The 24,248-nt window shown below is 39.1% G+C and overlaps 1 protein-coding gene across 2 annotated transcripts; it reads left to right on the forward strand.

Moving 5' to 3' along the window:
- Positions 1-7,813: 7,813 nt before the first annotated feature.
- On the forward strand, positions 7,814-24,248 carry YTHDF1 (YTH N6-methyladenosine RNA binding protein F1). Of its 2 annotated transcripts, none has more exons than XM_069803419.1 (5): positions 7,814-8,257; positions 8,701-8,725; positions 10,242-10,321; positions 14,976-16,579; positions 22,760-24,248. In XM_069803419.1, exons 1-4 carry the CDS (start codon positions 8,231-8,233, stop codon positions 16,548-16,550), a joined length of 1,707 nt encoding a protein of 568 aa, XP_069659520.1. In that variant the 5' UTR covers positions 7,814-8,230; the 3' UTR covers positions 16,551-16,579; positions 22,760-24,248. The 2 variants fall into 2 exon arrangements, with proteins under 2 accessions (XP_069659520.1, XP_069659530.1); XM_069803429.1 differs by having other exon boundaries at positions 7,816-8,257; positions 14,976-16,502.

Below are 24,248 nucleotides of genomic sequence, written 5' to 3' on the forward strand. Positions count from 1 at the left end.
AATGTGTTTTCTGCCTGAGAAGATGCATGCAGCTTATTCTAAACTATGTGCTTGACAAATTGTAAGTTCTCCATGTTAACATAAGAACACAGGTGTTTTGTTTTTGTAAAAACTGATAGATTAGGATTTTTCTTTTAAGAAAAAAGATCCAGAGTCCTTTTCTTACAGGCAAAGATTTTAATTAAAAAGAACAGTGTTGAAACTTTTTTTTTTTTCAATTAAATACGGGTTAATGAAAATCCCTGAGCAGTAGAGGGCAGTACTTATGTATGAAATTTACAGAATTTTGTAACAAGCGAATGTGGTTCTTTTTTTTTTTGTCCAAAATGAATTTATACGTAATTGCACATTATCTTCTACTCCACAGATCCTGTTCTTTATAAGTCTATATTGATTTTTGAAGAATGTATCCTAAAAATATAAGATACAGAGTTAACAAAATCTCTGTTACAGAGGCTGTTTGGGGACTCTGCTGATGGGTTGTAGCAAATCACCTGTTAATAGATAAGAATGATCGATAGTTCTGATCTCGTGAAGCATTTTACAAGCAATGACCTCATCTTGTACTGCTTATAACCAGCTTGTTTCTCAAATGTGATCTCAGGAGGTGTTGGGAACATGGAAGGCTCCTTGACCTGCCTTCCTCGCAGCCGTGCCTTGGCCTCACCAGAAGTCTGCAAGCAGCTCTCAGGGATGCTTTCACGCAACGCTTAAGAAATCTGCCCACTGCACAGGGTAGCACTGATTCACCGTAATGTTGTGGTAAAGGTGTACTGAATTGCCAAGGCTATACAATTCCACTTGTTCTAGGGGAGCCTCCCCCCAGGGTAACCGCTAAAGAGGGAAAAGCTGTATGAAAGCTCAGAGGAGCCGAAAGGTGGCTTCTACGTTAATTTACAAATTTTGACAAATTCTAGCAGTGATTATTAGGGGATTTTTGTTTATATAACGTTCTTGCATCATGCAAGCTTCAAGACAGGTTTCAGGTTGGTCTTCTGTGGGGATACACTTACGTGATTTTGGGGGGAACATTTCACCAACAAAGAAAAGCTCAGAAGGACTAGTGAGATGACTATAGCAGAAGATGATAAAATGACACCAAGTCTGGTGCTGAGAGCAATTTAAAGTAAGTCAGCATGGACAAATGATGGGGTTTTACTTTAGCACACCAAAATTTTGAAAGCTAGTAACGTATTCAGTAATGTGCTGTATGCAACCAATACTGATCTTTTTTAGCAATTCATATACATTTTTAGTTCCTTTTCAGAGAATTAAGAGGTCCTACTGAACTTCTGAACACTTCTTAAAATGAAGAGTGTAATGAGCTAACGACAAACAAATGTGAGAATCAGTAAGCACCAACCAGGAGTCCAGGATAGATCAGTGATAACAATCAACAGCACCATCAAGGTGCACCTGTGTGAGAAACTAGTAACTTCTGCATTGCTGAGGTCATTCCAAGTATAACTGGAAACCAATACTAGACAGTGATTTGAAACACTCTAAGAAGAAAGGAATGTAAACATAATTAATCAAAAATATGTTTGCTAATATCAGCCTGATGTGGAAGGAAAGCAATCAGTAAATACAAGGGCCAGAGTATAACTGGAGACAGCATCATAAAGAGCTCGAAAGGGCTGAAGTGACTGGAGCCCCTGGAAAAACTCCAGCAGAGTTCAGCATCTCTAACCTTGAGGTTCTACACAGCTGTAAGGGGATGAAGCTGTGTGGTTTAGCTCAAGGAAGACTATTGTGTTTCATCAAAAAATTAAGAGTTAATAAAAAATTCCTGAGGAAAGAGGCTTTTATAACAGGGGAAAAAGGGTATCAGCTGGCATTATTGAAGAAGCAAAGAGACTGGGAACACAAATAGAGGTGCCATAGCTTGCCTCTGCAACTGATGTGTAAGGAGGCTGGATATCAAGGAAATTTATGGCATAATTCCTATTCCCACTTGCTCAGAACCACTATGAAGACAAGGATCCGTTTTTCAGAATAAAATGTTCAGACCTAGGGATGTAACTGCTTTCCAGCCTGAAGCAGAGTAGGCAAAAATCATTGAATTTGTAGCCATAGAAGTAGGTGACTGCTTCTGTTTCTCCATTTAGGGCCTCGCTTTTCCTCTTCTAGCTGCCTCTTCCTCATCTGTTGTCCTTCATCTTCCTTCACGCTCAATGGCCAGCTGGTATCATCCTGCAGCAAAACACCTGCACTCTGCTGCTCTCCTAAATGTTGCTGGCACTGTGTTTCCTGCAACAGTAAAATCTGTGAGGGTGCCTGTCTGTTCAGCTGCCTTCCAGTGCAGCACTGAGGGACCAAAGCACATTGCTGTCTGTTGACACAAAACTCCAAGGCATCCATAAAACAAATCCACTGCAGACAGGCAGCATGATCCAACCCTGCAAATAATGACAAGATACACTGAAAACTGACTGGTCACACCAGAGACAAACACAAAGTCCTTCCCTTAGGGCAAAGCTCAGAAGTCTCACTTTGCTTTTTCATCCAGCTCAAGGTTCTTTCTTTTACCGTAATGAGTACTGCTATACATCTAAAGGCGTCTGCTGTGCCTATGAATGTTTCCTTTGCTGCACTCTCCTCTGTGGATTTTTCAATAAAAAAGAAGAACGAATTTTAATAATAATAATAATAATAAATTATTTATTCCTCCAAACATTAAAAATCATTAACTCAAGAGGCCTGAAAAATGTTGCTATAAAGTAAATACATGTACTATAAATATATACTGCCAGAACTAACACACAGGTGAGTAACAGATAAACGTTTTGTGAAGTGATTTCCTAAGGATTCAAACCTTTCAATCTCCTCCCCTAATTCTTTCTTCTTGCCTCCACTACCATAGCATCTGATTGCCTCAAAACTTTATGTATCGTAATAGTTAGGAATAGCTTGCAACATGATTCATGAAAGCGCTTAGAATCAAATACTATTAATATACCAGCCCACAGGAACAGAACACAGTACATATCAAAAGAAACATCTGCAAAGCACAGCAGATATCCAAAAAATCAATAGAGGAACTGACCTTAAAATCCTACTGTGATTTGAAAGGAAAGCAAACTAACATGCTAGTTCCTTGGAACGAGGAAAATTAACGTGTTTGTGCCACAAGCCACTACTATGTTTTATATTGTTTCATAACTTTATGATTTCAGTGTCCAGCCTATTATAAAAAATATTTCTGCTCTAGAAGATAGTGTGGGTTGAAGACTGTTCAATGCTTTTTCAAAAGTAACTGTTTGTAGAAAACAGTTTTTTATTTTTCTAAATGGCTTCTGGAGCTGAAAAATTTGAGTGTTATTTTTTCAAGGGTCATTTTTTTCTCTTTATTTGGTTTTCTACCCCTTCTTGCCTTTGCCAGTGAACACAAAACATCATGGAGGAAAAAAGAAAAACAGAACAAAACCAAAACCCACCCCTTTTTTTGTTTGTTTCCCACAACATTCTGAATACTTTAAAAAACCCTGTAAAAATTCAAGTCTGCCCCAAATTGAATGAACTGCTTTCAGTTTTCAGCAGGCCAATGTAATATCCAAAGAGCAAGCAGAGTGTTTAGAGGGCTGAGCAGCAGCACAGGGATTAGGAATATGAATTACAGTCTGAGGAGAGAACTGCATGGCTAAGTACAGTTCCCACAGTGAGCATGGAAAATGTGAATGATATTCCCTTTCTTCCTCCCTTTCTGAGTAGGATCTGGCTGGTTTCCCCAAGGATCAGTTGTACTTCTCCTTCCTCTCTGTTCCTGCCTCTCCGTCTCACTGACTCCGATCACTTCCCGATTCCTTCTGATTCTGACATGGAGGAGCCTCACACTTGTGCTCTATTCCCTCCACCTACTCAAAGCCTGGCAGGAGGTACAGGAACAGAAGACATGTAGCCTCACATAAACGGGGTGGCATTGCTACTCCAAGTTGTTCACAAATAAAACTAACAACTCTTCAGAAGAGATTGCTATCAGCTTGTGACTAATGTACATTCCACCGTTCAGCCATTAATTACCTTTAAAGAAGGATTTGTCAGGCATTGTTATGACCTAATGGAGCTCATCCTACTTTTTAATTGGTGTAAAATCAGCCATCAAGAAACACAGAACATTTGATTTTCCAGTTAAATTCTGCTGTATTTTGGAATCTGTTTTTATTGCAGAAAGATGTGCCTAGCTGCCTGAATATTGCTTGGAAGGCAGGCAGAAAGATCTATTCTAGAGCTATTCACACTAGCAATCATGGTTTTCTCCATGCAAATTAACTCAGAATAGGTTTATTTTGTCCCTGTATCAATAATCAATAGCAAGATTGAAAGATGAGGTATGGCAACAGATCAGCCTGAAGGACACTGCGAAAAGCTGAAGTGAAAAACGGGTGACGGTATTCTAATAAGTAAGCAAAGACAGGCTGACCTTACAATTTAATGGAAACTACACGATAGCAGCAAGAAAGAGTTGCCAATGATGAAAATCAAGTGGGAGACATTGTGATCAGTCATTGCTCAGTTGAGCTCCTTGCTACAGCTTTTCAGTAAGTTGTCTTGCAAAGAACAGCATGTGTGATGATGATGTCAGATGATATCTGTTCACAGGCCACACTCTTTGCATATGATTTCCCTTCTCATGTTTTCACAAACACAGTGTCAGTGACATGAAAAACAGGAGAGAAGAACAGATACTATTTCTCTGTGTGTCTGCTTTTATTTTTCACCCTAAAATGATGGAAATTAACATTGGATCCTTGCTTTGACTACATTCCATGGGGGCGTGGGGTGCAGGAGGGAGATGATTCCAGCACAGCAATGTTCAATTTTACCCCCCTGCTCATAGCAGAGAGGGCTGCATAAAATCCCTGTAAAATCTAAAATTAAAAAAAAAAAAAAAAGTATTCTGTAATTTACACATGAACGCTTCTGAGATTTCAGAGTGTTGGCAAAGGAAAAAACAGATATCTGTAACTTTTTCTTATACTAGAACACACCACCATATTGTTCTCAACAAAGCCAAAACCAAACAAAACCCTGTGTTACCCCCTAGGTTACAGTGTTACACTCCAAGAGTATCCTGAGTTGATTTAATTCTGAATATTGCCTCTTATCTATATGCTTCAACTGAGACTTCTCGTGTTACTGGGTTTGTTTCTAAAAGATTGTGTACTTCTCAATGGATAGGCAAGATCATTCTTAAAGTTACCAGGAAGAAGCAATAACTCACATTTCCCTAATGCAAAAGGAGAAAAAATATTCCCACAAATACGGACTTAGGCACATACATATATATATGCCTGTCATGCTCTGCCTTTAAATCTAAAAGAACAGGTATAGCCTAATAGGTTTAGTCCCCCGTACCTTAGGATGCTGAAGCAAATACACTTCTAACATTCTGCCCACATACACTCATGGCTAGGATGATTCATAGTCACACAGTTTCTATATCAAGACTAGTGAACATACACAATCACATGGACTTCAGAGCAGTGCCCATCACCCAAGTATCCAGGGCATGCCTTTCCCTTTTCCTTCCAGACAGGTGTTCCACTCTCTAGCCATGCTGCTCACTTTTTTCTCACATTTGTTTTTGAAGCACTGCTCTTTAGATAGCCTTTCCAGCTCATTCAGGGATTCTCAAGAGCACAGACTTACTCTGTCCATAGCTATACCACAAGGCAAACGGAATTAAGATAAAACAATTATTACTTGCTACCTAAGCCAAAGAACCCAAAGTACCTCCAGGTGCTGAGGATTAATACAATACTCTTTCTTCCTTATTTCTGCATGACTGATCAGAAAAAGGACAAAAGACAGTGAACTATTCCTTTCAGATATTTTATTAGAATAGTAAATAAAAACTAACAATTTCCAAACGCAAACACAGAAGACTAGTTTTAATTGCCTCTAAAGGAAAGGATGATTGCATTGTTTAGTATCTTTTGTGAAGACTAGAATTTGCCACTTTCATCCCCAAAATTAAGCATGGAGATGTTACAAGTAAGACTTGTAACTTCTGGAACTACTGTCTGTTATGGCAGAGTCTTAACTACTTTGGTCAGAGCTCTAGCTACTTGTGAACGCACTAATGAGACTGGATACAAGCATCACACAAGTTGGTAACTAGGCCCAGTTTGGGCCTCAAGTTATTACCTCAGGCAATAACACAACCTATTACAGACATGTTAAAGGCCTGATTTTGATTCATCTTTCTCTCAAATATGTTCTTATATTGCTCATTCGTAGAAACTGTAAATGGTGCATGTTTGTCTCAAGAAACCTACACAAGAGGTATGTTCAAAGCCAAAAGAGACTTAACAACTAAATCTCTGCAGGTATTTTCATAACATAAAGAAAAAAATTAGGTTTCTGGCCAATTTAAGGACAATCATCTCCATTCTCCAAACAGATGTCAGACACCTATGTAACATGGTAAAAGATAATCTCAGTGACATATTGTTAATCAATGAAAAATTGTTACAAATCCTTTTACTGCACCGGTGTCCAAAGAAGTCAAAAGAAATTATACTCTGCAAATCTCATTTAGTTGCTATCATCTGGCACCAGTGTTGTTTAGAGGCACTGCCATGGTATTTTCTTTTGTTGTGGCGTAAGAGGCTCCCAGTCCACCGTACTCTCATCAGGCACTGAGTGAACTATCACTTACTATGCTTGTAAGTCAGCAGGACAGTAAGGCCTCTGGGTGTTACCACAACACAAGTAATAAGAAAGCAAAACAATGTTGATTTCCGTTTCATCACAAAACATTTATGATTTGGTCATCAGAACTCAAACGGATTTGAAGCAGATCGTCACACAAGTTTCTGTGTTAGAATCAGTACATATAATGCATTATGAACTGCAGGACCTTGGGGAGGGCAGGAGCTGCCCTTTTGTTCTGTGCAGCACCTACAAACTGTATCTTGACCCCGGGTTCCTAAGCAGGACCTAAAAACTGTTAAGAGGTAGAAACAGTTCTGGTCATTAGATATTCCACCCATTTAGAAAACAAATCAAAAAAACAACAGCCCGCTATGTATGAAAAGCAGAACTACAATCATTAATGAGGTAGACCTCAAATGCTAGAAATAAAAGGGCGTTGCTTTCGTTTAATCTGACTTCTCCTTAAGCCAGAGAAGGAGAAGTCTTCCTTCTAAAGGAAAGACCTAAAAATTACAGAGTCGACTTTGGCATTAAGGAGCACTGAACGATTACAACTCGGGCAGCTTACTCGATACCGCTTCATTTCCTCACCTTCCCTCAGAAGGGCGCATGGGTAAATGACAAGTCTCCCTGATAAATGACAAGTCTCCCTGAAAACCACCAGTTTACCTCTCGGCCCTGCTGAAATCAGCGTAAAATACGCTAAGGGGGCCAGGATTTCACCCAGGTTCTGCAAAACAGCAGCTGGAAGGAAAATAAAACGAATTAACCTGATTAAAAAAAAAACAAAACACAACAAAACCAACCATGGCGAGCAGTCGGGCTGGTCGCGACTCTCTGCCAGCGGATCCCAGCCGCAGCTACAGCGGGCCGGATCCACGCCGCTCAGCAGGCTGCTGCGAGGGCTAGACCGGCCTGCCCTCAGCGCTCGGGGCCACCAACGAACCCGCACGGCTGAGCCCACGGCCACGGAGCGCTCGCCCACCGCCTCACACGAACCGGGCGAGGAACGGAGAAGCCGCTTCCCGCCTCCCCGCCCTCAGCCCGCCGCCCCCCCTCTGCGCATGCGCCGCTGCTCCGCGCGCCTTCCTCTCCCCCCCCCCCCCCCCCGCCCGCGCCCCGGCCGGGCTTTCCCGGCGTGCGCCGCGCGCTCTCGGCGTTGACGTCACCGCAGCCCGGCGCCCGCCGCCATTGGAGTTGGAAGCTCCGGCTCCATCCCCTCGCTGCGGCCCGACGGCGGCGGCGGGGCAGGCCCGGGCGGCGCGGCCCCGGGGAGGGGAGGGGGGCGGTATGTGAAGGGACGGGGCCGGTAGGGTGAGGCGAGGCGAGGCGCGGGACCGGCCTACCGTGCCCTGGGCCCCGCTGAGGTAGACGCCGAGCGGCGGCGCCCGCGCCAGCGGCCCCCTCTTTCCCTCGGCCCCGGCCCCCTTCCCCTCCCCGGCCGCCGCCTGAGGGGAGAGGCGGCGCCGCCGCCGCCCCTTCTCCGCCAGGCCCCGGAGCTCCGCGCCGAGCGGGCCCTGCCTTCTCCCCCCGGCCCTTCTCTGCTGAACCACGGCGGCCCCGTACATGAATTATGTCTGCCACAAGCGTTGACCCTCAGGTAAGCGGCGGAGCGAGGCGCGGGGCCTGCCTCCTCCTTCCCCACCCCGGGGGCGTGGGGGGGTCTCCCCCCCTCCCTGCAGGCCGGTGCCTGCGTCTGGCCGCGGGAGAGGCTTTTCTGCTCCCTCCCGGGCTTCTTCGGACCTTAGTCTCTTGCTCCTGAAGTTCCCCCGGTGGGCACAGCGCGTTCCCGCTGCCTTTCGAGAGCCGTGGCCATTTCTGAGGGTAGGCCGGTGCTGAAGGATACCTGAAACACGCTCCTCAGCCCCATTTTAAACAGACCCCGATACGCTGCCAGCCGTTTTTGCGAGCCTCTTACCCGTCTTCAAAAGCTGCGTGTTTTGCAGTGACAGTATATAAGCGTTTTTCTAAAATTAACTTTTTTTATTTCCTCTCTTTTTTTTTTTGTTTTCTTTTCCCCAATGATGTGCCATGGCTTCCCAGAGACCGAAAGGACAGGATAATAAAGGTGAGCATCATGCCGAGATCTGATCGTTTAAATTGTTACTGTAACAGATGAATTATGCAAGTACCTGTAGGTGAGCGGAAAGGTGTTGCTCTTAGTCCCTATGGGTAACATCTGGAACAAGCGGAGTTGTGCTTTGTTTCAAAAATAACATAAACTCTTATTCGTGCAAGCTTGCTTGCATCCCACTTAATGCTACTGAGGGAAGCATTGAGTGGGAAGGATTATGTGTTAGTACTAAACATAATAATGTTCTTCGTTTCCTTAAAATAAAGCAGATTTCTACATAAAGGCACAGCGGTATGCCTACTCAATATATATTTTTACATACTTTTGCACAGTGTCTTCCTGCTACGTGAATACAATTGTGTTACTGGTCTGCTGTTGACTGAGAGATGTATTAGCTGTCATATATAAGCCTACGAACTTAATTATTTAAGCAATTTTAAATAAAAAATAGTTAAATTCTGATGAGCTAATAAGCTTTTTGTGGTAACTCCCGTGCTTTATTTGAAATTAAATTTAATAACAACTCATCTAAGAAAATACTTTGTTACTGTGATTGCTAATAAGTGTGTAACTGTTCAGGCTTGGAAATGTAATAATATTCAGCTCATAAATACTTTTTAATCTATCTTAACCTGCCTCAAAAATCCAGTTACTTCTAGTTGCAGGAAGCTTGACACTGTTTCCTGTGTTTGTAAATACTCTTTTACCTCTACTCTCCCTGACAAACTTTGCAGAAATATTCTGGTAAATTCCCAGACTTGTTTGCTAAACACCCTATTTGTTGTAGTATTACTTTTAGTTTAGTTTAGCTGTTTTATGAAATAGATAAATAAAGCGACTATCACATAATGTGTTGGACCTTGTTTTCTGAGATTTAAAGCAAACAAAGGCAATTATTTGAAGTGACCTAATAACAGTTTTGGGTTTATGTATGTTCCAGTGATGGGTTTTGAATGTTTTCACACATTAATTTAAGCTTAAGTACACGTTTGATTATGGCAGATATCTCTATTTGACACACGAGAAAATTGAGACTTAAGTTTTCCTGAAAATGTCAGGATACCAAGGCACTTAGCAGTCATTATTTCATAATTAAACATAACCTCACCTCATCTTATTTTAGCCAACTTAACTTAAGCAGTGAATAACACATGCTGGGAGAACTGTGAATTGGTTTCTGGACCAGAACAATAGATGTTGTTTCCCGTTTTTTTCCCCGCAAAATTCTTGTCAATAATTATTAGTTTTCTGTTCAGAGGTAGTTCACATGAGTTGTCTATTCACTCTTGATTGCATATGTATATTTTTTTAATTTACTGAAATTTAGTTTTGTAAGAAGTAATATAAAGAGAAATTGTTTGGAGGGGGGAAATATCATCCCTTGGTCATTTTATGAGTCTTCATGCTGTGAATAAGAAATATGGCTTTTCATAAAATAACATAGAGTGGAACTCTTCACTGAAATGCCACTAAGCAGTATTATAATATGTCGTAACCTTTTTTTTTCTAGTACAAAATGGTTCATTACATCAGAAGGATACAGTTCATGACAACGATTTTGAACCTTACCTTTCTGGGCAGTCAAATCAGGTTAGTGTATTTTTAACTTAGGTTTTTTTCTTAGGCATGCTGTTGGCACTCAATTCATAGGATTGTGTTGAGGGAGCAAATTCCTTAAATAGAAATGGAAAAAGAAATGACTAGCATATTGTGTTACTTGGTAATACAACTAGCATTTGTGCTCACAAAGCTAATATTACTCTGCATATCCAGATGGCTACAAGTGAAAATGAAGTTAATGCTCCAACTAGTGTCTGCTGATTGCTTCTCAAATTGCAGGTTATTGGTACAGTTGGACTGTGACAGACTATTTGATCTTACAGTTCTTTGATAGATGAGTTGTATGTGGGAGTCTGAAGGTTCTGCTTTTGGTCTCTCCTGATTTGTATAATTAATTTGTAATATCCTAGGAATTAGCGTAGTTGAAATTTGGTTTCGATGCTTTCTAGGTAGCTTGTAGAGTCGTCCCACTCTTCAGTAAATATTGTTCTTCTTTCATGTCCTCTGAAATATCTTAAGAATTAAAGGCATGTTATTTTAAGCGTAAGGTACTGTAATGTAAACTCGCAATATGATCCAGTTCATTATAATGTACATTAAATCAACATCCATGATTTGAATACCATTATAATTGAAAATATCTTCTAATTGAAGTAATTTTTGACTTAACATTCACATCTTTAAAGTGAACAAAATGCATAGAAACTGGAGATGCGAAAAGTTTTCTTTCACAAATATGAAGTACCATTTCAGAGAGAGAGAGACCTACCAGAGGTACATTATTATCTCTTGGCAGAAAGACTAAGTGTTATGTTTTAAAAGGGAAACTTACAATTCAGCCTGAAGCTGATAGATGCCAGTGTTAATACTGGTGACATCACTGAACTTGCTTGCAAAAAAAAAATTATTCTACATGCTACAGAAAAATAGCATGTAGTGTGCTGTTCTGTTTCATTTCTGGAAAGTGTGATTTTAATCTTGAACTTAAACACCAGAGCAATCAGTATCAATTCATGTGTTGTGTATCAGTTATCTTCAAGGTGTGCTAAACATTTTTGTTAGGGCAGTCAGTTAAATGGAACTATGGTAGAGGTTTGGTTTGGATCCTAGCAGCTTTCAGGAAGGGTGCAGACTTCAGCACAATATAGATATACTTAAGCTTGTTTCCATCCTGGAAGCAGTCTAGACACACCGCTGTGGAAGTCAGGACAAGTGTATATATGACAACATGAACTGTCTTCTGAGCTCTGCACTGTGTGGGTTCTGGCTCCTGAGCTGAGCTAACCTGCTTAGTCCTCTGCAGCATAGATGTGTTCTCCAGACTTATACAAAGTTAAAATGATTTAATGGGAAACATTTCCTCTTCTCTGGAATTAATGTACTTTAGCAGGTATAAAAGCAGGAAGCTTGTGGGGAAAAAGAAGTAAAATTTTCTTTTATAATGCAAAATTAGTTTTGAAAGAAATTGAGGTTTTCGCCTTTCTTTAGTTTTTCAAAATTCCACTTCATCACATTTGTATGTAATTTTTAGTTACTTAAAAACCAAGACATGTTTTTCTCATGTGAAATGTACTGAACGTTATACTTCATGTAGAAAAAATAGAACCATCTGTTATAGTTTAATTCTAGGAAATTTGTCTTAGCTGTCAACAAGCCCAATTATTAGGGAAAAATTGCTATGACTGTTAGAATTTCCATAATTCTAATAAAGTTTTCTTACATGAAATTGTAGCTTCATTGACCAATTTATGCTGCAGTAAGAAATTGGCATGCTACAAGAAACAATTGTGTAGGTCATCTTACAATTTTAAGTGGAAAGTGACAGTAGAGTTAATTAAGACTGTGAGATTTTTGTATTGAAGACAACCGTGTTTCTGAACAAAGCCTTATTATCTAGTTACTCAGATTTATTCAGACCTTTAAAATTACTGTAAAATATAAATGACTTGCAAAAAGAGATTTGAAACTGACTGGATATTTAAAAAAAAAACTTAGTTAAAACCTCAGCTGACACAACAATATATTTGACATCAAAGTTAGGTTGGTAATATTATGTTAATTTCATCCTTCAAAAATACAAATTAGTCTTTAAAATTAGTATTGAGCATGTTATATGATCAAATAAAATATGATTGTCTTCCATCTTTTGGTTGAAAACTGCTCTTAAGTAGTGGTGCCTTCTTTTCTTTCCATAAAGGTTTTAGTATCCATGTAGAGGTAGTTAATACAGATCAGATTTTAGCGGTAGTTAATACAGATCAAATTTGAGATGTGATAGCTTTTTGTTATAAAGCACACTAAAAGTACTTTTAAGTGCAAAGCAAGCCGAGTGTAGTAGAGCATTCATATACAAAGTTATGCTCAAAGCAAGAAAGGCATCCCCCATGTAATGTCATCTAGAACCAAAAGATTATTCATAAGTAACAGGGAATTGCTAGCAAGCAGCGTGCTTTGGGAGAAAGGAGGATTCCCTTTGTAATTAACAAAAGGGTTGGGTTGTTTTTTTTTTTTTTTATTAAAAAAAAGGAAGGAAAAATGGAGGGACAGAGAAAGGTCAAGGATAAGTTTGTTGAGATAAATGTTCTGCTGTTGCAGTGAAAGACTTCTGTCAGGATTTCTTTTACACACTCTGGCATAAAGCCAGTCAAAATAGGTTGAATGTTTTATAAGGATGTCTGCTGAAACTTTTCTTTAATCTTGCTAGAATCCTTCTGGAAACTTTACAGCCTGTGTGACAGGAGGTGACAGTCTCAGGAATTGTCTAGAATCCTTTAGAAGAAATATTTTAAGACAAAACACCTGCTTTGTCTAGGCTTATTCTTTTTTAGAATTTATTAAGACCAATCTGTAGAATATATGAACATAAATAGTTCTTTGGCGGTACTTATGTCTCCTCCCTTTCATCTGTGTTTATTTCTACATTTTTTCGTAATATTAACACTTTAAGATAATGATACATAGCAATCTCAAAGTCTTTTGGAAAAATGACATTTTCATATGCTAAATATTGATTATTTTAGCTTGGGAGCCCCTGAAAATTGAATGAGTTTTAGAGGATCTTCTCATAGGAAGGTGGATTACCTCCTGTTAATGATAGAATTTGCATGTAAATAAAGGCAGCATGAACACTGGCAGAGGTTATTTCTTTTGAATCAACAACACTGAATCTGGCCTGTTTAAATCTCAGAAGTGGTTGCAGTACTGTATGTAAGTCTTGGAGGCATTTTATGGTATCATTCTGTATATGGAAAGTAAGGATATTGAATTACTCTGGCTTTCAGGTGTCATGGAAGGGAGTAATTGAAAAATGAGCAGTAAAAAGGACTTGGTATCTGTTGCGTATTATGCTTATTTTCAGCAAGGAGTTGTTTTTTTTTACTTCATTTTCTGAATGAGCTGAGAAATAATCTGATTTTTGGAAAAATGACTGAAGTTCCACTGCGGTTTTGCTGATTTTTCAGCTATATTTTTTTTTCAAGTTTGAAATCTTGCAGTTTGAAAGAAATTTGGGTTCCTCCTCTTAAAATAATTTTTCTCCATGAGTAAGGAGAGGCTAGCTACTGTTTGACTCATTGACAGGAGATGTTGACCTTCCCTCCCACTCGCTGGTAATTACAGTTAGTGTCAGTTTGGAAGGTCTCCAGTGTAGGTGCTTCAAGTTTATTTAAAGAGGAATAAAACCTATTTTAGAATATTCTGTATTTGTTCTTTTGCATTATGGACTATGAGAAACATACAAAATGCTTCAAAATCGGGTGTCAGCAGAAGATTTAGCATGGAAGGAAAGGCTTCTCAGCTTTGTCTAAGAAGCAGTTGAAAGGGAGGAAAAGCTAGAATTTCAGGGGGAGATCTGCTGGTTTATACCCAGTCAGTCTCTTATTTCATAGAGCGGAAAAGATGGCCTGTTTGGAAGGACAGTGAGAAACAGACTTGCGCATTTGTAACGTTACTACTGGGGAGGAAAAAAGGCTGAATAGTGTCTTTCTCAAACAGTTTGGTTGGCATACATCACATGCCATAGTTGTATATATTTTTCTCTAGTATACCAGTCACCTTAATTTCAGTTTGTAGTTAAGTCTACTTAGAGCAAACTTGGCATGCTTCTTAATGTGTGATCTTGCTGTGATCCTGTCTATGTCAGAAGTAGCCTTTGCATGTTTTACCACTTCAGGTATGTTTTGCTTGTCGGGGACTGTTGGCCCCTCAAAACAATTCCATAATGAGGACTGTAATCATATTTTCTGTTACATGTGTTGTCATATTAAAGTAATTCAATCTAAAACTTCTCCTGTGTAGTGATCTAGGAATGCTGAATATCCCTAGTTCTGTGAGACACAAAATACGTTGTTATATAAGTTCCTTGAAATATTTTGGGGTATTGATAGGCTAAATAATTCTAGAAGAAATCACTAAATACCCTTAGTAATGTAACCAGGCTTAGATGGTTTCAAAATCTCAAGTACTAACCTCATTGTGAGCCACTAGTCCTGGGGTGTATTATAAATGCCCAGATACTGCATTTTAGCCCTGAATCTTTCCTGGAGTATGAACTAAGATCTGTAATTAGAAATTAAATTACTTTGTCTCTATTGTTCTTTTCCATTTGGTGATGAACAGTGTTGTGGCTGTTTATAAATGAAGGGGGTTTTATATCTGAAGTTACCTTTTTTTTTCTCTTTAACAGAACAGTAGCTATCCATCAATGACTGATCCTTATCTGTCCAGTTATTATCCACCATCTATTGGGTTCCCCTATTCTCTCAGTGAAGCACCATGGTCTACAGGAGGAGATCCTCCTATCCCATATCTCACCACGTATGGACAGCTCAGTAATGGAGATCATCATTTTATGCACGATGCTGTTTTTGGACAGCCTGGGGGTCTGGGAAATAATATCTATCAACACCGGTTTAACTTTTTCCCTGAAAATCCTGCCTTCTCAGCCTGGGGAACAAGTGGATCCCAAGGACAGCAGACTCAAAGTTCAGCATATGGGAGCAGTTACAGCTACCCACCTAGTTCACTGGGCGGTACCATTGTGGATGGACAAACAGGATTTCATAATGATACATTAAATAAAGCTCCTGGAATGAACAGTATTGAACAGGGAATGGTCGGACTTAAGATTGGTGGAGATGTTACAACTTCTGCGGTGAAAACAGTAGGTTCTGTTGTCAACAGTGCTGGGATGACAGGTGCCCTCTCTGGTAATGGTGGATCTAATGTAAACTTGCCAGTATCTAAACCAACCTCTTGGGCTGCTATAGCTAGCAAGCCTGCGAAACCACAGCCTAAAATGAAAACAAAAACTGGACCTGTAATCGGAGGAGCATTGCCTCCTCCACCTATAAAGCATAATATGGACATAGGTACTTGGGACAATAAGGGTCCTGTGGCAAAAGTTCCTGCCCCTCAACAGATACCTTCTCCTCAGTCTGTTCCACAACCACAGCAACAAATTGTTCAGCCTGTTCCAGCTCAACCTCCTCCATTGACTCAGCCGCAGTATCAGACCCCTCAGCAGCCACCCCAAAATCGCTGGGTAGCTCCTCGCAACAGAAATGCAGCTTTTGGCCAAAGTGGAGGAACTGGTAATGACAGCAACTCAGCTGGCAGTACCCAGCCTAACCCTGTTCCAAGTGGAGAGTCCCATCCTGTTCTTGAAAAACTGAAAGCTGCTCACAGCTATAACCCTAAAGATTTTGAATGGAACCTTAAAAATGGACGCGTGTTCATAATAAAAAGCTATTCTGAGGATGATATTCATCGTTCCATTAAGTATTCTATTTGGTGTAGTACGGAACATGGCAACAAACGCCTGGACAGTGCTTTTCGGTCCATGAATAGCAAGGGTCCAGTCTACTTGCTGTTCAGTGTCAATGGCAGTGGACACTTCTGTGGAGTAGCAGAGATGAAATCACCTGTGGACTATGGCACCAGTGCAGGTGTCTGGTCTCAGGACAAGTGGAAGGGGAAATTTGATGTCAAGTGGATCTTTGTGAAGGATGTACCCAACAACCAGCTCCGACACATCAGGCTGGAGAACAATGACAACAAACCCGTTACAAACTCCCGTGATACACAGGAGGTGCCCTTAGAAAAAGCAAAACAAGTGCTTAAAATTATTGCTACTTACAAGCACACGACCTCCATCTTTGATGACTTTTCTCATTATGAAAAGCGCCAAGAAGAGGAGGAGGTGGTGCGGAAGGTAAACTTATTAAAAAATTTATTTTATACACAGATATGGGGAAAATGAAATGTGAAGGCTGCTATGGTGGAAAAAATGTAAGTAGGAATTCAAAATGTTTTTAATACCTCTCAACCTCATGGTTTTATATGTGTTTAACAACACAAAAAACAAACTGATGCTTATTTGTCTGTGACAATTTCATAGCTAATGAGTTTCAAAGCAGAAAGCTAAGCAGTAATGCAGGTAAAGGACATTATGTCCATTTTTTTGAGTTTGATTTTTTTTCATCTTAAAATGGTTAATAAACTAGAAAATAGTTTCTGTTTCAGAATTGGATTCTGCCAGTGATTGCCACTTAAGTTTTTTTGCCTTAAATAAGAGGTGTTTTAACACTGTTTGACTGGAACTGGGCTATCAAAATTGATACCTGTATTGGCATTTGAAATCTGTACATTTAAGAGCAAGAAGCCTGATCTTGTTTGTTCAATTGATCTTTCTGGAAAAGAAAATTGCATAAAATTGCTGGAACAGTGCTAGAAAGACGGTGTTACTGCTGCTGAAGTCGCATGTATTATTATTTGGGTAAATAAAGGTTTTCAGTTCCCAGGTCTAATCTGTCTACTAATTCTTGGAAAAAAGTTTTGAGTGAAGATGTAGTAAGAGAAATATGGGCAGTAACTGGAAGGTGTAGTAAAAACTTCCGTACGCTTTCATGGCTCTAAGTCTGCTGCAAGAGACATCTGTCCCTATCCATCCCATGACCTCAGTTTAAAGAATGCCTTTCTCTAATTATGCAGTCTAGAAGTAATGGACTGGCAAAATACTAGGTGTTGGGATGTGTAGTTACTAGCTAAGTAACACTTGAAGTTGCTTGATGTTGATAGTGTTTCATAGACTATTTTTGTATAGCATTTCAGATAAAGCATTTACTTTGACAGGCTAGCTTAGCACGGCTCACACTTGCTTCAAAATGTTTTTGAAGCAAAGACTTAATGCATGTTCCTGGAGCTCAAATTAAAGTTGCTGTTTTAAAGGTTTTATTGCCATTTAAAAGTGCAGATAAGATTGCTTTAAACTGTCTTTATAGAATGTGCCCTTAAATTATGAGAGAAAAGGAGATCAGTGTCTTAAGAACTTTTCAGCTCAACTTTTCCTAGCCATCAGATACAATGTGCATAGCGTACCTCATCACAGGGGAAGGAGAGCTTAGGATTGGAAGTTTTTCTTGTGTACTCTCTGTGGGGTTCCACAAGTGAAAACCTAAAAGCCTTTACTTCAACACTTCATTCCTTCAGTAGACAATTAAGAATCCAATATTTCATGCAACCTGTATCTCAGAGAGAGGTGTTCCCTTATGTAGAAGAGAATCTTGAGTAAGTCAAAAGGCCTGGGTTTCTTTGTCAAGTGTTTACAATGTATGGGTAGGTGATGGTTTTGGTCTCCCTGTGATTTGCTGCTATGTCTGGAGGGGAGGATAATGTGCATGTTGAAGGAGTGAGAGTACTGGGAAAGTGGCAGGAGATCCAGTCGTCTTCAACAGCTAACTTACTGGCCTGAGGAGGATCCAGATGGCTGCCTACTGAACGCCAAGCTTCCTTTGCTTTGTAGTAGCTCAGGGGACTGATGTTCTACTGTTGGGCTGATACCACTTTGGGTTGTTTTTAATATATACAACTGTTTCCCGGTTTCAGTTCAAGTGCCAATTCAATCAATGTTCTTACCTAGGTCACTGCTTTATAACAGGATCGTTTTTTCAAAATAATGTCTTTTTTCTGCCTCATTTAAAACTGAGGCTCTAGCTTGTACGATGCATTCAGAAAATAAACTCTGAAGTCTAATTTAACACTTCTTAGATTCCTCCGAATAGCTTAGAAAATAGGACAAGATACAGACAATTGAAGTACACTGAGGAAGATAATAGTGCTAGAGAGGTAAAGTAGATCAACAATGAGAGAATGAAAAATAAGATACTGCTTGTCAGGTTACATTCTATAAAACTATTGTCTGGTAAGTTAGTATTTTCCCCTTCAGTGACTAAATGAATTTTAGAAGTCCAACTGGTTACTAGAAGAGTTTCTTTGCAGGATATGCACACGCTTAAACTTCTTGCCGTTCAGAAGTTTGTGCTATTGAAGTTGAAGCGTTCCTGTTATGCAAAGTTAACCTTCCTATGACAATTTTTGAAGAATCTTATTGCCAGTTAAGGGATCTTATGACCTAATTGACATTTTCAGATAGGTGTTTGGATGTGTGCCATCTTAATTGGTTTTCAGGTTGCTGTGGTTTTGGTTCATATACTCTGTTTAGTAGTAAAATAACTTGTTGAAATTTTGTGCTTCCATTTCACCACTGTTGTGATTACAAAGGGCCAGAATTCTTAAAAATCTCCACATGGAGGGCTTGAATGCTTTAATTTCAGTTATACACAAATATTTAGTAGGGAAGAATAACTTTATGCAATCTGTACAATGCAAACCACGAGCATTTCAGCTCTTTTCTTCAGATGGTTACAGTTTGTTGCTAGCCAGTGTTTCCTTGACTGATGTGTGCAGAGGAAGCTCCAGTGTGTGCTCTTTCAGTGTAACTGATCTAGGAACCTCTGTGTTAACACTTAAGTCATCAAATGAGGATTTGGCAGGTGTAATGCTTGATGAAATTCACTGAAGTGCCAAAGATTCACCAGTGTTACCAGCATTGCTTAAGGACCGTGTCATCATCTAGAATTAAGGAAAGATTTGTTCATGCTGGGATGCAAGTCCAGCTTTTGATTTGCCATAGTAATAAACTATTTAAGCCCATTCTGGTGACCCGGAACCTGGGAAATTAATAATAGAAGGATATTGGTGTCTGGAATGAAATAGCAAGAGAGTGAGTGGTGTGAAATCTCTCCTGACCCTCCTAGCATTTCTCAGTCAGTTTCTGGGGCCACTACAGTGTCCACAAAGACAGCAACTTCTGTGATCAAAGCTCATGCTCTTAAAAGGTAAAAAAGTTGCAACATGTGTGAGAGAACTTCTGTAAAAAGAAAATACAGTATAATGTGGCATTAATTATTAACATTCCCTGGAAACATGCTTGCATAGTCTTAACAAAATTGCCTTTCTGAAGTTAAAAAGCTTGTAAAGAAAATAAACTTGTTGCAGATTTGGGTTTGGGGTTTTTTTTCATCTCATGGTAGGACAGATGGGTTGATCTACTGTCAGCAGTTTGTCTTCATAGATCTGTATTTAACTAGATAGTCATAGTTACTGGACTGCTGTGCTCTCACCCCTGATCTGTGTCAAGGCACTGAGCTATTCCAAGGTCTACACCTTGGTGTAGTGCTGGAAGAGCTGACTAGTCTTATCTCAGAAAGCTCTTGAATCGCCAAGCTTACCGTTTCTCCTTTTGGGTGATTAAATATTGCAGAGTGTTAGCTAGCGCATGTCGGCACTTAAAAATACTCATTTTCGTCTAGCATTGTGTAAGTATTTCCTTTCAGTATGCTTTCTATGAACACATTCATTGATGCAGAACTTTTAAGGATAGAATATTGTCCTTCCTCCAAAACTAGTTAAAAAACATTTCTATCTTAAGATTAATACTAATTGTGCTTCCTGATACAAAGATAACATTTATGTTTTTGTGTCAGAAGATGAATGCTTTCATCCCACTGACCTTAACAAATAAAGTTCAGTAGGAAGGTTGACAGCTACTTCAGACTGAGGTGAAGGGAACAGAAGTTTGACAAGGATGAGTGTCTCTAAAATGGAAGCTTCTGCAGGTTTTGTGAAAACCTGTTTTTCCTGTGTCTGAAGACTATACATATTAATGTCATGAAGGAGAAGTATGCAACAGGAGGTCCCCTGTGAGATACCAGAATTCCCCTGGAGAAGAGAAACTATGAAGGCTCCGGAGAATCTTCAGAATGAAAACGAACAAAGCTTTGTTAGTTGTTTACAAAACTGCTTTTTCGTGCTTGTGGTAGTCCTAAATAGCAGTAAGGAAGAGAATTTGAGAATTAGAGCTTCTAAAAAGCAGCCATGCTCAAGAGCACGAAGAATTGTTGCATCAGTTTCCTCCCCATCAGTTTATATGGTTTCAGATACTTTTTAAAAGGAAGACTCAGAGTAGCCCGAGAGAGAAAGCAATCAGCAAGGTAGGAGGAACTGCTTAATAACTTGCTCAATAAATAACACCTTTTACTGAATTATAAAGCCTGAGCTGAGTCTCTGAATGCCATGAGCATACTTTCTAGGTACCAGGTAGAAGTCTCAGGTGCTAGCCTGTCTTCTATTTATGTGGGACTAGGTCATGAGAATTGAAAGCTTTGATTTTTAATTTTTTTTTTAAAGAAAGTGGGATTATGAGGGTCAGTGGATGATTACATAGAAAACTAAAAATAAGTTATGTAAAGTGGCAATGGGAAAGAATGGGCTGATGAGCATGGTAGGGCAGTGAAACAGAGTAAAGGGGATTTGCCACCTTAGAAATGGAAGTAGGATGGAACAATTACTTTTGGAAGCCTGAAAATGGGGTTGATACAAATTCAGTTTTAGATTCTTTCTAATCACCTTTTGTTTGAAATGTCAGGCAGCTGTGAGTTCTTTTCATCAAGAACATACAACACCTAGTATGTTCTGATACTCTACCATTAAGAAATGGCTTTCATTGACCATTCATCATAAGTCAGCTGTTAAAAGATAGGAGGAATATAGATTTTTTTTTAAACAAATTATACCACTTCACAGGGTCTGTTTTGTTGATTTGGTAAAACAATTTTGCTATCTTTTACTTCTGTCTTAAATCATAGATTGTGAATTTATACTAGACCTTGTTGACTTAATTTTATTATGAAAATTGAAATACTAATATTCTGCCTGGAGGTAGAGATCAATATATTCCATTTTAAAAAAACTCATCTGATTTTATGCTGTGGCCAGCTGAAGTAGCAAATACAGTTTGTTACACTTATAATGTCTGGTATATTTGCAAATAAGCTTTACCTTGCAACAGAAACAATTCTGAGATTAATTTTATACAAAGATTCCACAAAACAAATAAAATCTGAAGGTGTTAGTTTAGGAGTTGGCTGCTGTTTATGCTTAGGCTATTTCACAATTTTCTTGCTTGAAATAGGATTTGGTGCCATACTGATGCATTCAAGTACAGTACACAAAGAGTCTTTACATGCCAGTTTTGCACTATACAGTCTGTTTTAAACGCCATTAGGATGAAATGGAAAACAGTAAGGCTGAACCTGTTCTACTCAGTCTGCGTGGTGTCTTAACTAGAAAAATACACTGGCCTAAAGATACAGCAGCATATTTTATGCAACTTGTCTTGCTGTCTTCTGCATGTCCTGCAACTTAGGGGATTCCTGATACAATTACTGAAAAAGCCTCCCCCCTTTTTTCTTACTGCATTACTTAACTTGTCCGTGTAAGCCCTGTGCAGAGGCTCTGCTCTAAATCAAAGCAGAAGCATGACTGTTTGCTGCTGGGAGAGCACAGGTTAGTTAGATGAATACTTACCTGCAGGCATTCCTCAGTTGCTCTATCCCTTAGACTACCTTTATCTGTTTTTAGTATTTGTGGTTAGCAGAAACTTTTGAGAGAGACTTCAAAGAGCCTACTGGCTTCCGTACTAGAATGCTTTTAGAAATGCTCAGTCTAGCTGTGCTGTTTTTTATCAGACCATGCAAAAGCACATAACTTTTCTTCCACCTGATGATGTTTTTGGTTTTTTATCCTGACTTGTCAGGTTTTTCACAGTGCCTACCAGAATAGTTGAACAGATAGGAATAATTAGGAACAGAATTTCTAGAGCTCAAATCCCTACTTTTATTGAATGTGACTAAACTCCAAAGCCATTTGAGTGCTTCAAAATAATATCAGTTCTGTGAAGTTCACTAATCTACCATCTCCTTTCTGCTTGTGTATTGGTTGTGCTACTACTGCAGTAGCTAAAATAATCCAGAAAGTAGAATATTACAGGTCCTGTTTCTGCTTAGAAATGTTGATATTTCATACTTTTCTTACTGTGACCTTCACCTGCTGTCAGTTTGAAGTGACTGTGCAGGTATTCATTCAGCTGTTCCACTTGAAGCTGCACTTAAGTTATCAAGTCCTTGGGCTTGTCAGGTATATACAATATATTTCTAAAATGTAGCAGCAATGTTTTAACAATGTGTATAATTATCTGGGATCACATTAGTGCTGTTATACTGCTAAAAAGTTTTTACTTGTTCATTTGATTAAAATCTTTCTTAACTTTTAACTTTTTTCTCTTTGCAGGAACGTCAGAATCGAAACAAACAATAAGAATAAACATATACAGTTTGATATATATACTAGAACTGATATTAAATTCGACTATGAGAAACAAAATTTAAGTATACTGGTGCTGTATCCTGGCATCAGGACAAACTAAAGCTTTCAGCTCCAATATATCTTCTCGTGCAGGGGAAATTAAGTTGTCGCATCTTTAAGTAAATTGTAGTTTATTTTTGCCCAAGTGGATCTGCATTAATTTGTATCTTTTTTTCTATGTAAAATTCTGTAGAAATCATTAATAAAGGTGTGTCTGTTTTTATTTTTTTAAGTTGGTAAACAGTTATATTAACCTAATGTGGACCTATACATGAGCATACTAAAGTGTCAGTGCTTCCCAAAGACTTTATTTTGGCACAAATTATGTTCCTAGCCAGATATAGAGATTATGGAGAATACATCACAAATCTTCCTTTACCCTCCTCCCAAACCCTTTTTCTTCATGGCGGAAGTAAGAAACCACGCATTGATTTTTGTCACTTAAAAAAACTTTTAAGATACTGCACTTCAGAATTTTGAAATGAAAAAAACTAAATTTCTGATCACTTTGTGCAGCTGCTATGCCTCTTTATTTATCTGTACAATTACACTTTTAAAATTGCTAATGCGCCATGTTGGTTTTTTCTGTCTAGTAGAAAATTAAATTGTCAGTGAAATTGTTTCTCTGGAAAATATTTCCCTTTCACATTCTGTTAACCAGTGCTTCAGTGTGCATTTGTTATACCACATCCTGCCGAGAGTGAGCGAGATGCTTTCTCTCAGCCATAATTCTGCTTTACGGTTTTTGTAGCTTAATTAAATAATAATGTGATGCTATCAACATTGCAGGGGTTTTGGACAATGTGTTTAAACCTGTTTCAGCTTTCAGGTGTTATTAGTTAATTGCAGATCATTTTTAATCCTTCCCTTCATTACTCCTTCCCACCCCCCAAATCCTAATGCCATTTAAAGTTTTTATACCAATAATGCTGAGCTTTAACGTAGGAACTAATAGTACGGATAATATGATGGATTATGCCTCAGATGTTTAAAATTGACAGTGTGTATGTCTAATTTTTTTTCTGTTGGATGAGTAAAAAAACCTGTTTTAAGAAACTGAATTTGCTGTCATGTTTTTGTGGAGTGAGGGGACCGTCGGAGAGCCTGTCACCAACTGGAGTTCCAATTAAGCATGGAAATGGTGCTCATGTCCGCTGCTCTAGCACACTGAATCTGCACGTGTTTATTGTAGAGGATCTTTTACTATATTAGAAAGCAAGTATCTTCTGAATACTATTTACTCCAAAAGGACCTCCAATTTAAATAAAGTTTAATCTGTATCATTTAGACTTGTATTTAGAACGTATAACTCTGTCTCTGGACTGTTACTGCCTGTAAGGGGTAATGGACAGCATCAGATTAACTTTTTCCTCTAGGAGAATACAAGCCTTAATAAACAATACATATTTAGCAA

Source organism: Haliaeetus albicilla, chromosome 2 (genome assembly GCF_947461875.1).
Source record: "Haliaeetus albicilla chromosome 2, bHalAlb1.1, whole genome shotgun sequence".
Taxonomy (NCBI): domain Eukaryota; kingdom Metazoa; phylum Chordata; class Aves; order Accipitriformes; family Accipitridae; genus Haliaeetus; species Haliaeetus albicilla.

Excerpts from the sequence above, each read along its gene's own strand:
- YTHDF1 (XM_069803419.1), top strand. The coding sequence starts at position 8,231 with ATGTCTGCCACAAGCGTTGACCCTCAG. Across the intron at positions 8,258-8,700 it reads CCACAAGCGTTGACCCTCAG|AGACCGAAAGGACAGGATAA; the intron begins GTAAGCGGCGGA and ends ATGGCTTCCCAG. Across the intron at positions 10,322-14,975 it reads TTTCTGGGCAGTCAAATCAG|AACAGTAGCTATCCATCAAT; the intron begins GTTAGTGTATTT and ends TCTCTTTAACAG.